The 17476-nt window shown below is 37.2% G+C and overlaps 1 protein-coding gene across 1 annotated transcript; it reads left to right on the top strand.

Moving 5' to 3' along the window:
• The first annotated feature begins 1707 nt into the window (after positions 1 to 1707).
• On the top strand, positions 1708 to 16266 carry LOC128526803 (beta-2-glycoprotein 1-like). The gene is made up of 8 exons (XM_053498956.1): positions 1708 to 1877; positions 4381 to 4557; positions 6880 to 6976; positions 10867 to 10943; positions 11069 to 11257; positions 11573 to 11752; positions 14670 to 14867; positions 15670 to 16266. The coding sequence occupies exons 1-8, from the start codon at positions 1715 to 1717 to the stop codon at positions 15732 to 15734; spliced, it is 1146 nt and encodes a 381-aa protein (XP_053354931.1). The 5' UTR covers positions 1708 to 1714; the 3' UTR covers positions 15735 to 16266.
• Positions 16267 to 17476: the final 1210 nt, after the last annotated feature.

Here is a 17476-nt window from a genome sequence, read left to right as displayed (position 1 = left end):
CTGTATCTGGTTCTATGATGCAAGCATTGCTCCTGTTTCTGAACTGTTTGTCCTGAAACTTGCAGTTATGCCTGCCTATATTCATTCACAATTCCTTAATCTTTGATTGATTATATTTAACAGTGGAGGAAGGAAGATTAAGTTTAGGTTCCCAACTCCCACCCCCCCAATCTGGGGAATAGTATGGATTTTTTTTTCTTTAATGTTTTATATCCTGTACTTTGGGCTGAGATTTTGGGTGGGGTACCCCATGGACAGGGTGCCAATACATCACAGAGCACCCTGTACAGGCAGTTTGGGAATGCTAGTTAGCCTATTCTTTTTTTTTTATTCCTTGGCTTTGGATTGTGTTATGCGCACATGCATGCATACACACACACACACACACACACAGACACCATACGAGGTCACTGTGCTAACCATTGCCATCACTTTACACCTGTCAACCCGGTTTGACTTGAAGGCCTGACATATTATATTTGTAAAGAAAAATGAAGATTCTGCATGTATGATTCTGAATCTCTCTGTCTCTCACCCCCTTTCTTTTTCTCTTCTGTCTCTCACATGCACACATGCAATTTTCTCTTAATCATGTTTGTTTTTGAGTGTTCTTATAACCAAAGTTTTACTTGAATAAATTCAATGCAGGTATTTGAATGTCACTGTACAGTAAATACTGATATGTATTTTTTCTCTCTGCATCATACTGTCACTGCCCCCACTGTGCATTTGCATGCAACTTTTAATTGATGTGTGTTAATTACAAAAGTATTACACGAATATTATTTCTCTTCACTTGGAGAAACAAAGTGGTGAAGGTGTGCTCATTAGGACAGAGGACATATGTCCCATTCCTACAATGTCTATAGGTCAGCGTCTATCTGTTAACGGAACAATATGATTCTAATATTTTGTGGTCAATATTAAGTCGTTATCATATTGTTTATACCGCAGTCATAGTCAGTAGCATCTTTAATTTGCTTCATGTCAGCGGCGACATTCTGGTTATTAGCTCTTTAGGGCTCGGTAAAACATGGTGAAATTCCATAATGGCTCTCAAATGAAACATTATCATATTGCATTATCATTATCAATAACACAATGTTATTGCCTTGTGCCAAATACGCCTTAAAGTTGTTTGATGTGGGGTCGCTACGCTTAAAAAATCGTAATTTTACCCTATTTTAGCCTATTTTAAATCGGGGTCAGTAGCAAATTCAGCTCAGTAAAATAAGAAGATTAGTCTTGGTGTGGGAGTTATTGATTTTTTAGAACAACAGATTAAAATGGATAAAATAAATATTTGCACTGAAAGAGGAATTTTACTCGAACATTAAATGTTTTACCAAAAACCGGAGTAAAAGTTTCATTTCTCTCTAAACAAACGTCTTGCTTTGACCTTTGAGCTCAGGACAGATTTGGCATTTGGATCACATGGTAAATGCCAGAACAGCCAGCAGTGCAGAAACACAAATATTTATTACCTGATTTCTACATTTCTTTTTTTAATAAAGATACAGTATCAAGCACTCTAACACACGTTGCAAAACATCTACAGTCATCCACTGAAACTCTAATAGAGGAATGAGCTGTTGTTGGCGGAATGCGCAAGAGTCAAGGGACGAGGAAGGGAGTATACAAATATGCAGAAGGTCAGAGTTTTCCTCATGCTGGTAAATGACGACCGCCCTGTTTCTCCATCACCTCCCCCAGCATGTTTGAGCAAAACATCTACACACAGCTGGGAAAAGTGCGTGTAGTTCAGATCAGCAAACCAAAACGATCACAAAAAAAAATAAGGATGAGGCCAGGTTTTCGGTGGTCGCTTCTGCTTACATGTCACGCCTGCCTGCTCACCGCTGTAACGACGGATAATGGTAAAGTAAAGCACTAACTTCTGATTGAGGGGTTTAGGATTTGACTGAGTGTTTAATGACTTGACTTAGGGTATTTATTGAGTACTAGGTGAGTAGAAAGGAAAAATACTTTAAGGTAGCCTTTTGTAAAAGTATTAACTATGAAAACAGAGCAAAAGGTTTATAATCAGCTGACTTGTAATGTTACGTGGGCTCTGAAATGTAGATTTACAGTTAATATCAGAGAAACATTTCATTCAGAACTATAGTATAAGGATCCCTAATGAGCAAACTAAGAAGATCCTTTGAAGATCTGGTGCATAAACGTTTTTGTTTTCCTTAGAGGTTCCATGTGGGACAAATGACACCAGCAGAAAGTGATTAACATATACTACTCACTTTTATTGTGTTGAATTTTGGAGGTTATCTATTTATCTATTAACGAAAATGGACTACATATTAACTTGATCACCTTTCCTGTTATATTGACCTTCCAGCTTCCCAACATACATTTACATTTACATTATATTTAAACATTTGGCCGATGCTCTTATCATACCAGTCGAGGTACACACAAATCTGCAGTCCTACACCATAATATGTCTGCAAATCAATCCCTGCTATCTATTATCACCCAGTGAGGATGGGTTCCCTGTTGAGTCTGGTTCCTCTCAGGGTTTCTTCCTACTGCCATCTCAGGGAGTTTTTCCTGTACTTCGCCTCGACTAGCTTCACCATAACAAACTTTAATTTATACATATTTCCGCATACCTTTTAAACTTAATAACCGAACAACAAATGATGTTAACCTAGGAGGGTATGTCACTGCCCTGGTCATTGTTTATTATATTGCTCTCATTTGCCACCTCAGCCAAATCATATAGTTTTAAAATAAAGCATGACTATGGCTGGAAAACAACACCATGCTAAAGATGCTAAAGATGCATATCAAGACAATATAGAAGGTGGTGTTCATTAATCCTACTAAAACTGTGACTTGCATCATCAGCTTTCTACATTGTAAAGCTATGCTGAAGGCATCTAAAATATACAATAATCTCCTTTGGACTGTTGAGTTGGTCCTGTTTTGGTTGGGTTTGCTTTCACTCCAGGAAGGACCACCTCTTTGTGCAGGTCTCGGCGTGGTTGTTTTGGACAGCACACAAGTGTGATTGCTGTGTTCACACCAGCCAAAATCAAACCGTACCCAGTTGGAAAATGAACTAGAATCTGATTTAAATGGGTGAGAGCCTGCAGGTGTGAAAGCACCCTTAATGAAAAGTTGCTCTGCTGTAAATCCAAATTTACAAACTACTTTCTAGTTGTTATGTAAATAGACTGCATTTGGATTTTTTTTAATACATTAAAATGAAATGTACAGTATTAGTACATCTGACACAAAGTTCTTATGCCCTATTACCCTTAAAAAGTATGATTTAATTGCAAAATTAAATTATCCACATAATTAAATAAATTATGTTCAAACCCCCAATTTTCATTTTGCAAGGCAACAGTACTAACCATTAAGCAACTGTTTCACCCTATAATACCATCTATTTTCAGACAAAAACTTTAAGTCAGTAGTTACCATTATAAGTTTTTTTTTTTTTTTTTTTTTTTAGCGTAGTTTGCCCCCCAGCTTGTGCCTTGCATGTACATTATCTTATGTAGCCTATCCCAGATGGCTTAAGGCACGAGACGGGGTACACCCTGTACAGGGTGCCAAAACATTGCAAGGCGCATATACACACTTATTCACACACTTCAGGCAATTTGGGAACCCAAATCAACCTAATTTGCATGTGTTTTGACTGTTTGAGAAAGCTGGATACCTGAAGAAAACCCACCTATCACGGGGAGAACATACAAACTCCATGCACACAGACCAATCAAACCTGGAGGTGCCACGCAACAGTGCTAACCCTTACGCCACCTTGCGACATTTTTTTTTTTTTTAAGAATACAATCTATTTAATTATGTGAATAAAAATGATTTGCTGTTGACCTAAAATAGATTTTGAGGGTAATAAACAAAATAACTTTGTGTCAGATGTACTATTAAGCACCATGGTAATGTTTAAAAAGTTTTAAGTGCAGGCTTTACTTAAGTAGAGTAAACAAATTTGGATTTACAATGTATGAATAGAAGTTGCTAAGATCTTAAATATTTTTCTAATAAGTAAAAAAAAAACATTTGTAAATTTATATAAATATTTATTTCAATTAATAGTCATTAACCCAGGGAAAATGATGAATTGGAACATAACAGCAGCCCCAAAGGCGTTATTTGAACCAGAAATAGAGCTCCAAAGTTGGCTAAAAAGCCAGGCTTCTACTCTCTCTCTCTTTCTCTCTCTCTCTCTCTCTCTCTCTCTTTCACTCTCTACAGATTAATTGCTGAAACTTGATAACTGATGAAATGAAAATTTAGACATTAAGGATTTCAGTGTGTTATGTTGCCAGATGTTACCATGTGACGTACGGACTTTACTGAGTTGTATGTGTTGTGTTGTGGGTGTTCCAGTGTGCCCGCGACCTCCTGAGGAGGAAGGCTCAGAGCTGAGTGGAGGACAGCTATTTTTCGAGCCAGGGGAGGAGGTTACACTCTCATGCAAACAGGGCTACTCAAGCCAAGGAGGATCCCGCAAAATAATCTGCAAAAAGGATGGAGAGTGGACCGAGCGCAGCCTGAAGTGCTCATGTGAGATACAGCGCAGTACACAAACACTACACAAACTAGAGAACTGATCAGATTTATAAAGATACTCTAGATTTGGATTTAGATCCAAAAATGCATTTCTATTTCCGTTTGCTGGTTTGAATTAGGACTCTGTATGTTTTACTTTAATCTTTAAAAATAAATAATAATAATAATAATAATAAAATAATAATAATAAAAGAAATTATAAAAATAATCAAATTTACTGTAACTTAGTTAAAGCAACCATTTTGGACAAATACAATAATTTTCTTGGAATGATTAAGCAAAAGTGCAAAAGTCCTGAGCTACCCCTCATTTTTTACATTACAAGTTACAAGGTAAACAAGTTCAGGCACAGTGACTTATTGCATCATGTGCATACATAAATACAGTGTACAGAAACAAAAAAAAGAGTTTGTATAATTTTAACAAGCTTTAATGTCAATTAAAATTTGGTATGACCACCATTACTCTTCAACACAGCCTGAACTCATAGTCAAGCTTTTATTTTCTTTGAGTAGTCTTCAGCAATAGTTCTCCTGTCTTCTGTTCTGGATGATCCCACACTGATTCAATAATCTTGAGGTTGGGGCTGTGGGGAGGTCAATCCATGACTGATACTGGTCCATCATGCTTTCCCTCCTATCAAGATATGCTTTGACTGCATTGGCAGTGTGTTTAAACTATTCATCAAGGCAATATAAAAAATACAATAAAAACTGGCTGTTTTGAAGCAAAATATGATGGAATAGCATAGGATTTTTGTAGAGTATTAAGTTAAGATAGGGCTAAATGAACTTCTCCTCCGCAATAGAGGTAAGTTTTGGCCTTGCTTTAGTGTGAAGGTCTTCATGAGAGCCTGTTTCATCATGGTGCTTGATGAGTTTTAAAAATGCACATGTCAATACTGTTCTTGCAAGAACTATTCCAGAACAGCTGACCTTTGTGTGTTAAAATAACAGTTTATGCCTCTGCGTGGCGCAGTGGTAAAGTGCTCGCCCTATCATCTGGAGATCGCTGGTTCAAACCCTGGGTGACGCTGTTTCCTCTCACAGCCGGAGGTCTAGAGAGAGCTGATTGGCTAAGGGGTGAGAGGTACTTGCGCTCCCACATTAATCACGGCTCTACAGCCAATCAGGGGGGCGTCTGTGAGCTCGCGCAAGCGGAAGGAGCAGCTACCACTTTTCTCCGAGTGTGTTACTCCGCCCCGCATTGAAAAGATGCGGTTGGCTGACGTCACGCGGTTCGGAGGAAACATGTGATAGTCTTCGGCCCCTTCCGGCTGAGTGTTAGTAGTAGCCTTAATGTGGGAGCCCCCTAGTGACAGGAATTGGCTACGACTTAATTAGGGGAGAAAATTGGAAAAATCCAAAATATATATATATATATATATATATATATATAACAGTTTACAGTTTAAAAAAAAAAACTTTCCCATAGAAGGTGTGCCTCGAATTTTTGTACCAGTTTCAGCTCTCAACTTCTCAAGCATTCTTTAAAATTGTAATTAGCTATAAATCTAATTTGTGGGAAATTATTCAACCAAGAAACATGGTCTTTCTTTTTTCAAAAAATTGCTGATAAATTTCAGTTTATTTATTGGCTTTACGGGCTTAAGGCTGGAAAAAGTTAAAAAATAATATAGATAGACTGGTCATGTTTTTAAAAAAGTTAATGTTTACAGCTAATGCAAGAATATTCAAGCCAATAGTTTTTTTTTTTTTTTTGCAAATCTTCCAAATTATAAAAAACATTATAAACATAACAATACATTGATACAAAATGCAAAATGCATTTTGCCACATGTCAAGTTTGCTGTGGTATCAATATTATAAATGACTTTACTTTTGGGGGTGTTATTATAGGAATCAGCTTCAGAGCATCAAACCACCCAGGCGTTGATTATTCCTCTATAAACAGCCCATAAGTTGTATTCCTTATTTACTCGAGCAACGTAAACCATTCCTTAAAACCAGGATCAGATAAATTCTTTTGCAACTGAACACACAGACACACACACATGTGACACACATATTATACGCATTAAAACCTTTGATCCCACTCTATAGCGCAGTCATGTCAGGCCCTGCCGTGTTTACTTTCCGAGACATCTGTAAACACAGACTTTTGTGTTTCTCCCAGTGCTGTCATACTCACACAACCAGTTTCAGCTCTCAACTTCTCAAGCATTTTTTGAAATTCCTCCACACAAGGCAGGTTTATATAAGCAATAATCAGTACAAAGGCACTGAATCAGTTGCATGCTGCACACCACATGTTTCTATGGTGTGAGTTTTATTATGCTGTAATGTTCCCGTTCAGTAAAGCGGTGTCCGGTTCCTGAATTACCTCAGGACGGAAAAGCAGACTTCAACCAGATTGTTTACAGAGGCGTCATCACGTATTCCTGCAACGACGGGTGAGTGTATTTCACTTTACACTACCAAGCACTTCTGATTCCATGATCCTGATTTTTATTTCTTTCTACATTGTAAATAATGATGGAGATGTTTAAATATATGCAATAATCCTTCTATGGATTATGGTGTCCTTCTATGGTGTGCTATTTTTCCCTGTATGGCCTTCATAACGGCTGAACTTTGTGTCTTAAAATAATAACTGACTGTTGATGTTGTTACTTAATTACCTACTGTAATGCCATACTGTATGTGTCAAAAATCCAGTACTGTTCTAGAATGAGAAAATAAATTCAAACTCGTGTCCAAACCTTTGACTGGTACTGTATACAGTTTATTGTCTAACATCATTTTATGAAACCTTGTATGTATTTGCCATTTATTATGTACAGAAACCCTGAACCTTAACATATTTCAGTGCGATGGGAACTACTGTATGTAACTGTTACGTGTGGTGCGGTGTGGAGAGCCGCACCACAAGATGTTTTAATGATAACAGCCGTGACCCAGGGCTTTAGAGGGGGTCAACGAAAGAGCAGTTTGTGAGAGTACTAGAGTACTTATGATACGGGAAGACCTTCTCGTTTGAAGATTGTTATGCTCTTAAATGCCCTCCCGCCACGGATTATCCCCCCTCCCCCTACAGAATCTCTATCAAATATTATATTAGGACATAAATTCATAGGTTTATTATTATTAAATATACTATTACTATTATAATTAACCCTAGACACGTGACAGCTGTCGAGACCATTAATACAAATTCTCACATAATGTTCATTTAATGGCTTTTTTTTTTTTTTTTGCAGGGGTTTGTCATGTAATACAAAACTAACACTTTTATTCCTCACAACTTACACTAAATAATTATTGTTTATGATGAAAAATTACACGAAACGATTTTTATTTAAGCAATATAAAAATATACATCTTGTATATGATTTTTTTTCCCTATACATGTTTTTTTATATTGCTTATTTAATAATCAAATTCGTTTCTTGTAATTTGTAAACCATAAACCTATGAATTTATGTTCTAATATAATATTTGAAAGAGATGATGTAAGGTGGGGTTGGGGGACAATCCGTGGCAGTGGGGGCATTTAGGGAGACAGAGGCTGGGTCTTTGCCTCTTTTCCTCTCTTAAGCGCGCGTGTCTTTCTGTCGGTCTTTTCCTTTCTTTCCTTGTCTTTGGCCCTGATACCTTACCGGTACTACCTAAATAATCACACGAAGTGGCCGAGGTATCAGGACTCTTACTGTATACATACTGTATAAACACGCCGCCAGGTGCGGCTCGTTCATGCTGTTTGCCTGACGGCGGCGTTGCCTGGCAACCGTGTGTATAAATTGCCGCGCTTTTCCTGTTCAGAACTCCGCGTGGTAGCAGCTCAGTTTATGCGCGGCTCTGCCCCTCGCGCGACACGCATCGTTCTTCTTTGTCTTTCGCGCGTTTTTCTTCCAGGGGTCGCCACAGCGAATCATCTGTCTCCATCTAACCCTATCCTCTGCATCCTCTTCTCTCACCCCAACTAACTTCATGTCCTCTCTCATTACATCCATAAATCTCCTCTTTGGTCTTCCTCTAAACCTCCTGCCTGGTGATCCAACCTCAGCATCCTTCTACCGATATATTCACAATCTCTCCTCTGAACATGTCCAAACCACCTCAATCTGGCCTCTCTGACTTTATCTCCAAAACATCTAACATGGGTTGTCTCTGAACTCTGTCCTGAACTCCCTGGGATAAGTTTTAAGCCCCCATGACCCTACACAGGATACTGTAAGTGTTATGCTTATGTTGTTGATATGGTCAGGCAATGATCTATAAGTAGAGAATTATTAAACATTTATGGAGTTCTGCAGTGTCAGAAGTTTGTAACAGTCAAGAAGATTGTATATGATTTGAAGTCATTACTTCATACTAGAGATTGAACATTTCCAGAAGAACACACAAAGAATGATTTTATTATTATATATTATATTACTTTAAAAATAGGAAACCAAAAGAATGAAAAAAAATATATATAACAAAATTAACTAATAAATACTGTGGGATTGCAAACATTTTTTATAACAGCACTACATGGAATCTGAACAAACACCTCTGGAGCTGTGTCAAAAGCATTATGAGTAAAAGTGGTGCCAAAAAAAAAAAAAGAAAAAAGAATGGAACAGAGACAAAAAAGAACAATAGTGAACACTAATGAATATGTTTTCATTTGTACTTAATCAAAAACAAATAATTTTAAGACAAGCCATTGCTGATGGACTGTATTCTTTATTTACAGTGGAGAAAAAAAACAAGGCTATATGTTCTCCAGATTTTGCCCAATTCCAAAAAAATTAAGAAATTAAATTATCATTTTTATTGTAACTTTATTGTACAAAATAGAGACAGAATATCAATCAATCCAGAAAAAGCACATGATACGAAGTTAATAAATGAATTTGCATAATAGTAAAATTAGGACTAAAATAAGGTATTTTATCCCTGAGCGAAATAAGAAAAAAACCTTGAATCAGATGTTTCTGATTCTGGTCCACTCTTCCTTAAGATCTTCTCTAAATCCTTAAGGTTTTTTGCCTGTCACTTGGCAACTAGACATTTCAGCTCCCTCTTAAATTTAATCTATAGGATTATAGTCTGGAGACCACTCTATGACCATAATGTGCTTTTTCATGTGCCAATCATTTGTTGCCTTGGTGGTATGTTTTTAATTATTGCCATACTGGAAGACCCATCGATGAACCATCTCTTCAGTTATCTGACATCCTTTGACAGCTCTTTGTTCTTGCCCATGGCAGTGAGGTTTGAATGGAAGATGGAAATGTTGTGGACAGGTGTCTTTTATACTTGTAATAAGGAGTTATGATAACCTCCTTAAATAAATCTGTGTACCACATGAGCACATTACCAGTCTGAGGGAGCCAGAATTATTGTTGGTTGGCGGGGGATTAAATACTTTTTTTACTCACTGAGATGCAGCCTAATTTATAACATTTATACAGTATAATGTGTTTTTTCTAGACTTTTATGGATATTCTTTCTAAATGAAAATTAGAGACCCTTAATTTCTTTTGTAAGCGGGCAAACAAAATCTGCAGGAGATCAAATAATTATTTCCCTCACTGTACTGAAATTCTCCTCTACAACAACAAATCCCCTGCTACACTAATGCACTGATTCCAGTGTTTGACTACTGCTTGGATACCATTACGGTAGAAGGTTTTCTCAGTATGCCAGTGATGTGATTCAGATTATGATCAAACTGCCTGCTTCAAGTTTGGCACGCTGGCCTCCCAGGAACTGCTTTAAAAGCCCAAACATGTGGAAATGGCTTGGAGCGAGGTCGGGACTCTATGGGGTCTATGGGGGAATGTGGCAATAACTTACAACCAATTACAATTTAAACAAAGGTTGTCATTCATCAACATACAGCTTTCTTCACGTTTATGTTTGCACCATTCAAATATTTACTGCACCTAAGAGTCTTAGTAAGCCAATATGCAGTCTTTAGTGAAATGCATTTGACACAAATAGTGGGTATGATGACACCCAATGCTTGAACTGACTGTTATGAGCATTCCTGTCTGGTTAAGTGTTAAAATAATGGTACATTAAATCTAATTGAAATATCAAGGCAAACTAACAACATAATATCTTGCAGGTTAATAAATCAAAATTACACAACGTTAAGTCAAAATGATGAATGACTTGTGGTTCAGGGCTTCTTATAATTCTGTTATATTATAAATATCCACTAGAATACTTCACATGGAAACACTTCCGTATTTTAAACAGCCATGTGGACTCAGATAGCTCACTCAAATAGAACGGTCTTGTCGTTGTGTATATAACATCATTCCGGTGTTTATTTGTGTGTGTTTAGATATGTCCTGGTTGGAGCCAATTCCAGCGAATGCTTACACACGGGCCAGTGGAGTGAGCCTACCCCACAGTGCAAACGTACGCCAACACATTAATCATGACCAAACCGCCTAAGCCTAACTGAAACCTGATGTCTTGCATCACAGACTAATCAGCGTTATTTATTTATTATTTATTTATTTATTTATTTTTCCACTCCCCAGCTGTAACTTGTGGTCCTCCACCTCTTCCACCTTACACCAAAATCGTCTATGACAGACCAATCACTGGGGATATAGTACAGTTCGGTTTTGGAGGGACGTATGAGTGTTTGCCTCCCATGGTTCTCTTTGGGAATCGCAGAGGCACATGCACTGCCGATGGTAGTTGGTCAAAAGCACCAGAGTGCAAGTGTGAGTATGAAATACGTTATTTCAAGCCACATCCTTTATACTAAATAAAAGTCTTTTCATTAGATATTATACCACAGTGCTTTTAACTTCTCAAATCTGATTGGTCAGATAATGTTTTTGTTAAATAGCAGTTCTGATATTCGTGTTGGCTGTAGTCCAAATCGCACTGTTTCTCCAGACACTAAACTTATCTTGGATGATTGACGACATTTATTAAGGGGTTATTAAGGGGAAGATTAGATTTCAGGTTATTTTCCACCAAACCATTTGTTTAACCACTGAGACACCACTATCCTGTTATTTTCCTTTGTGCAGTGGTAATGTGTCCTGTGCCCAGAGTAATAGAAAACGGATTTCTGTCATTTACTGAGTTGCGAGAGTACGGGTACGGGGAAAAAGTCAAATACGGCTGTCACCCCACCTACCACCTTGAAGGACCAGCGCAGGTTGATTGTAAAGAAACTGGCAAATGGGCCACACTTCCTGTATGCAGAGGTACATGCACACACACACACACACACACACACACACACACACACACACACACACACTTGTCCTCCAAATGAGGTGTATAATGCAGTGTCATTATCTGTACTGTGCCATGTAAAAAAAAGTATTTGCCCCCATTTCTGATTTATTTATTTTTGCATATTTGTTACACTTAAATGATTCAGATCATCAAACTAATTGTACTATTACACAAACATAACATGAGTAAATAAAAAATGGCATTTATTAATGATGATTAATTTATCATCAGGCAGGACATTTATTAAAGAAAAAAAAAACTGTCCAGACAAACCTGTGAAAGAATAATTACCATTACGCTCGCACAGCCATTGTGTTGGCAATAAATTATTTCATTATGTAATTGTAAAACTTAAATGTTTATATGTGTACATTTTTGTTGGCCTTAAAAGAGCAATCTCCAGCATTACTTAAAGAAAAAAACTCTAAGTAAATCATATGGTCGTTGTAATGAAATATCCCGTAAAGAGCAGCTATTATGCAAAATTACATTGAAGTCATTTTTAGACATTTAGATAGGCCTCCAGGGTAAAAACAAAAAGTCCCTTTTCTATTTTTTGCATTGATTTGGGCTTAAAAAAGTGCTATGATAGAGACTGCCCCTGATGTGACTTTATGTAAGAAGATGGCTGACACCTGCTCAGCTCTGCTGTTCTTTGCTGGGACCTTGAAACGAATATTGCTGCTTAGGAGTATTTCTACCGAAGTATTAAGATATCGTACACACTTTGTGGAAGCTCTGAGACCTGTTTTACCTCAGTAAATTATGGGACCTTTAAAGTCCTCCTCTTTGATTCACAGGAGCACCTTATTGTATCTCAGTTTTTTTTAAATAGGTTACATGGAAGAGGGAAATTTTTCAAAAATGTTCGACAGAGCCTTTTTTTTCCCAACCCTGTTTTCATCTCCCATCACAGGCCACACTTACGTTTGGTTTATAAAATGGTATTGTGCTGCACCTCTAATCTCTACTACTACTACTACTACTACTACTACTACACACACACACACACACATACATTCATTTTTAGAGAAGCAACCTTATTTAAATCACTTAAACCACATTGCATACCAAGTGAATCCTGTACTCATGTGCTGGAAATCTTATGAAATGCAAAAAAAGAAAGCCAAAAAAAAAAAAAAAAACACATACACTTAACAAACCTTTGATCCTTTCTTTATTGCATAGTCACATCAGGACTGTGTTTGCTTCCAGAGACATATGTAAACACAGATTTCCCTCATTTTTTTCCTGTCTAAAATCAACATGTCAACCATGTTTTTTATTTCATTCCTGATTTTTTTTTTTTTTTTTAGAGAAGTTTAGAGAAGGCACTATCTAGCTGCGCACCACATGTTCTATGGTGTGAGTTTCATTATAATTAAGGCTATCAGATCAGGTTATTGTGAGAGCGGTTGAACTCTCGGACCCTATCTGATTTCCTGTTTATGCAAATACCACACACAAGAATTTCAACCTAATCCCTTGCACTGGAAATAAAAAGGCATTTATGAGAAACACATTTTTGCACCAATTCTGTACTCAAATATATGAATTATATGAATGATCCATACTTTGCTGTATACTACAGTATGTAGTTTATTTTTAAAAAGAAAACAAATTAAACAGAGTTTAATTGTCCCTAGGCCTTGAGTAAAGATAATGAAAGGTGCTGATGTTATTGGCAGTGGCAAAGCGAGACTTTGGGGTCTGTCTGAACATTCTGTGTCACTAAGTAACATTTAGCCAATATTTGTTTTCCTGTTATTTAATAAACACATGTAGGTATCAGGATTGTACAGTATGGAGTGACATATCCTTTTTTCAGCCCCAAATAGGCAATACTGTATGTTGAACTGAATTGTATATAAGTTTAACCAACTACCCAAACATTACTGAGCAAAAAATTGGGTCATATAGGCAAAGAAAACTGAAATAAACTGATTGTGTTTTTATTGTTGTTTATGTGACCAAAAATAAATAGTGGAACCTTGGATTGCAAATAACTTGGTCTGCAAGCGTTTTGCATAAACGATCAAAAATTTGTAAAAAATTTTGACATACACTTTGTCTGCCAAGCATCACAACTAAGCCAATAGTTCTTTTCTCGCGCGCTTTGTGGGATTATGTGTAATCATCTTCCATGCTCAGTCTCAGTGCACATGCGTCACTCGGATAGTCAACATCCGTGTGTGTGTACTGTTTATTATAACATTGTGACTATGTGTGTGTGCGTTAAACATGTAAAACATTTTTAAAATTTTGTGTTCTTTAGTAACTGTACTGCAACAACGGCCCTCGTGAAGATAAAGAAGTTCAGAAGTCTGTAGCAGTGCAGGAGATTAATCTGTTTAACGACAATGCGATATCACATTTTTGCTAAATCCTCAAAAGCAGGCACAAGCAAGCGTCATTACAGAAGTTACTTGATAAAGAAGTTTCCCGACAGAGCTGCGTTTACATTAGTGTGTGTGTATGTTTGTGCATGCGAGTGAGCGTAAAAGTCGTCCTACACAGTAGCCCACTCCCTCCTCCTCTCTTATCCTATTTCAGCCACGGTACTTTTTAAAGTGCAAGTTAATTTGTTTTTACTTTACATTTTGCATAGATTCTTTTTATATTTCCTCGTTCGATTCCTGCCCAGACTCGATTCCCGTCTCTGTGTGCATAGAGTTTGTATGTTCTCCCTGTGCTTGGTAGGTTTCCTCTGGGTTCTCCAGTTTCCTCCCGCAGTCCAAAGACATGCAGATTAGGGTAATTGCCGATGTGTGTGTGCGTGCCCTGCGATTGAATTTTTGAGGGTTATAAAGAAGTTGTATTTTGTTATTGTTTTGTAGTGTGTAAAGTCATATTTATTAATTAATTTTATTTTTTTTTTGTCAGCTCCTTGCACGGTCGATATTCAAAGGGGACGTATTTTGTACAAAGGCAGTAAGAAATGGATCGAGAACTTCACACCGAACCAGGTGTTACACCTGGAGGAGGTCGCAGTGTACTGTTTGAACAAACAAGCAAACTGCGGATATCCTGTGAGCATGCAGTGTAACGACGGACACATGACGACCCCCAGCTGTTACGAGGGTGCGTAAAAAATTGTTCTGTTCTGAAGGAGCTGAATGCACTTTACATTTTGACAAGCTGTTTTATTTAAAGCCACGTCTGAACCAAGTCTGGAGCTGAGCAGACCAGGCTTAAAAAGAAAATTATCATATTTAAAAGAACGCTGGAAGATCTTTAAAATGAACACACTCAAATGTTCAAGAGCATCCATGATTATTTTTGGTCACGAAATGGACCTTTGTATTTTGAACTTTGGTGACCTTATTATATTATCCTCATGTGCAGCGGGAATTTATCCTCACCTGCTTCTGTTTGTAAATCCTTAACTTCTAAACCATAATTACTGGAATAAATATACACAGTATAGGCAAAAGTATGTGGACACCTAACCATGACATTCGTATGGTTTTACTTCATGTGCTCTCCATGTTCCAGTTCATCATACATCAGGTTGGGTTTAAGGTCAAAGATCTGTACAGGACACTCAAATTTATGGAGCTTGCTGTTCATGGAGTTCCAGTGAAGAGAAAGTGCATCGCTACAGCGCACTAAGTCATTTCAGACAACTGTGTGCTTTCAACTATGTTGGAACATTTTGGAGAAGAAACACATATGGGTGTCCGCATACTTTTGTGCTGGTACTACAGTGTTCTTATTATTCTTATAGTATTTATTGAAAGCAAACGAACTAAGTAAACACTGCACATGCAACATTGTGTGGGTGTGTGGGTACTGTATGTGCGTGTATGTGTGTATGTGTTTGTCCATTGTGCAGCACACTTAATACAGTATTAATAACATGGGTGGGTTTATTTTCTTACAGAACCTGATGCCGCCACATACAAGATGAAGGCTGACTCACTTCCATCTGAGATCAAGCAATGCTAGGGATCCTGGGGAGCCAGACAAATGAAACTGGACTGCTCAAAGAAATTTTTTTTTTTTTCCAAAGTTAAAATACCTAAAAGATAACGCTTTTAATAAAATAAAGGTTTTGCTTTTAAATTACTTAATGTGTTAATCATCATATTGTTTTTTTTTTTTATGTTTTTGATTTAAAGTCTGGTTAAAACCATTTACATGATTAAAAGTAACTGGGCAAAATCAGTTTCTTTATTATGAAGCTTGAAATTGAATTTGTTGGAAAACTTTTACATCTAAGAAGAATAAAGCATGCACGCTTCTGGGAAAATAACCACTTCACTGAGCACGTTGTTACTAATAGTTCTTTCCACTGTAACAGTGCGTTTAATTAATTACATCAATGTTCTCACTATTTCTTTCAGGAATTTGCTTGCCTTTTTATTGTATTTTAATGATTGATGTATGTACAGCATTTGTATTTTTTCCTGCCTGAATCTCAACATGCTTCATAAAAGAACAAACAGGATCATTTAAATAAAATAACCATAAAACCACAGTTTTCGCCTCTATACTGCGAAATTATTATACTGTATTGGTATTTCCAGTCCGTCCAGTTATTTACGGGGTCAAGTTGCCAGCTCAATGCCCGATCTTAGACTACTGCAGGTCTTTGGACTGTGGGAGTTAACTGGAGTATCTTGAGGCCACTAGACCAATCAGCCATAACATTATGACCACCTGCCTAATATTAAATTGGTCCCCTTTTTGCCATCATAACAGTGATGCACTGTGTGTTCTTACACCTATCAGATCAGACTTCACTTCCATGTGCATCAGTATGCTTGGCCACCCATGACCCTGTCAACAAATGCTGTAATGTAAATGTAAATGTACTGGTTTTGGTTCCTCAGATCATTTTTGGTAGGTCCCGACCTGTGCAGACCAGGAACATCCCACAAGAGCTGCAGTTTGGGAATTGCTCTGATTCAGTCCTCTAGCCATCACGATTTGTCCCTTGTCAAAGTCACTCTTATGATTGCCCATTTTTGCTTGCCTAATCTATCAAACCACTTGCTGATTAATATATCCCACCTAATTCCAGCTGCCATTGTAATGAGATACTGAAATGAAGCCATTGTGAGAAGGGGCAAATTGCGATGGCTAGACAACTGGGACAACTCAGAGCAACTCTAAAACTGCAGCTCCTTCGAGATGTTCCGAGGCTGCCACAGGTTCCCAGTGCATCACTGTTTTGATAGCAAAGGTAACTAACGAACTCAATATTAGGGAGGTCATAAAATCTTTAAAATCCTTAATTAAAATGCAAACAAGATAAATTCTGAATATAAATATAGTAAATTATCCTGCAGTATAGAATATTCTTTAATGTTCTAAAATTCTACACAAGCTTAAACACCATAGTCAGTTTACTTTTAAAAGAAATCTTTTATCAATTTCACTAAAAAGGCATGCATATTAATTCTTAAAAGCAAACTATAGAGTTCTAGTTTTAGAGACAAGAAGAACAAGAGAGATGAAAAGAAGAGTGAGACAGAAGAGAATAGAACAGAGGAGAACAGACAAGATGAACAGAAGGGGAAGAGAGAAGAGAAAGATGAAGACAAGAAAAAAGAGAGAAAGGTGGAAGAGAGGGAAGGAGAAAGGAAAAGAAAAGAATAAAAAGAAGAAGAAGAGAAGAAAATAAGAAGACAATCGAAAAGAAACCAAAAATAAGATATGGACCAGAGGGAAGAGAGAAGAAGATG

The sequence above is a fragment of the Clarias gariepinus genome, chromosome 6, assembly GCF_024256425.1.
Source record: "Clarias gariepinus isolate MV-2021 ecotype Netherlands chromosome 6, CGAR_prim_01v2, whole genome shotgun sequence".
NCBI classification, from domain to species: domain Eukaryota; kingdom Metazoa; phylum Chordata; class Actinopteri; order Siluriformes; family Clariidae; genus Clarias; species Clarias gariepinus.
This window is presented reverse-complemented; position numbering and strand designations above follow the sequence as displayed.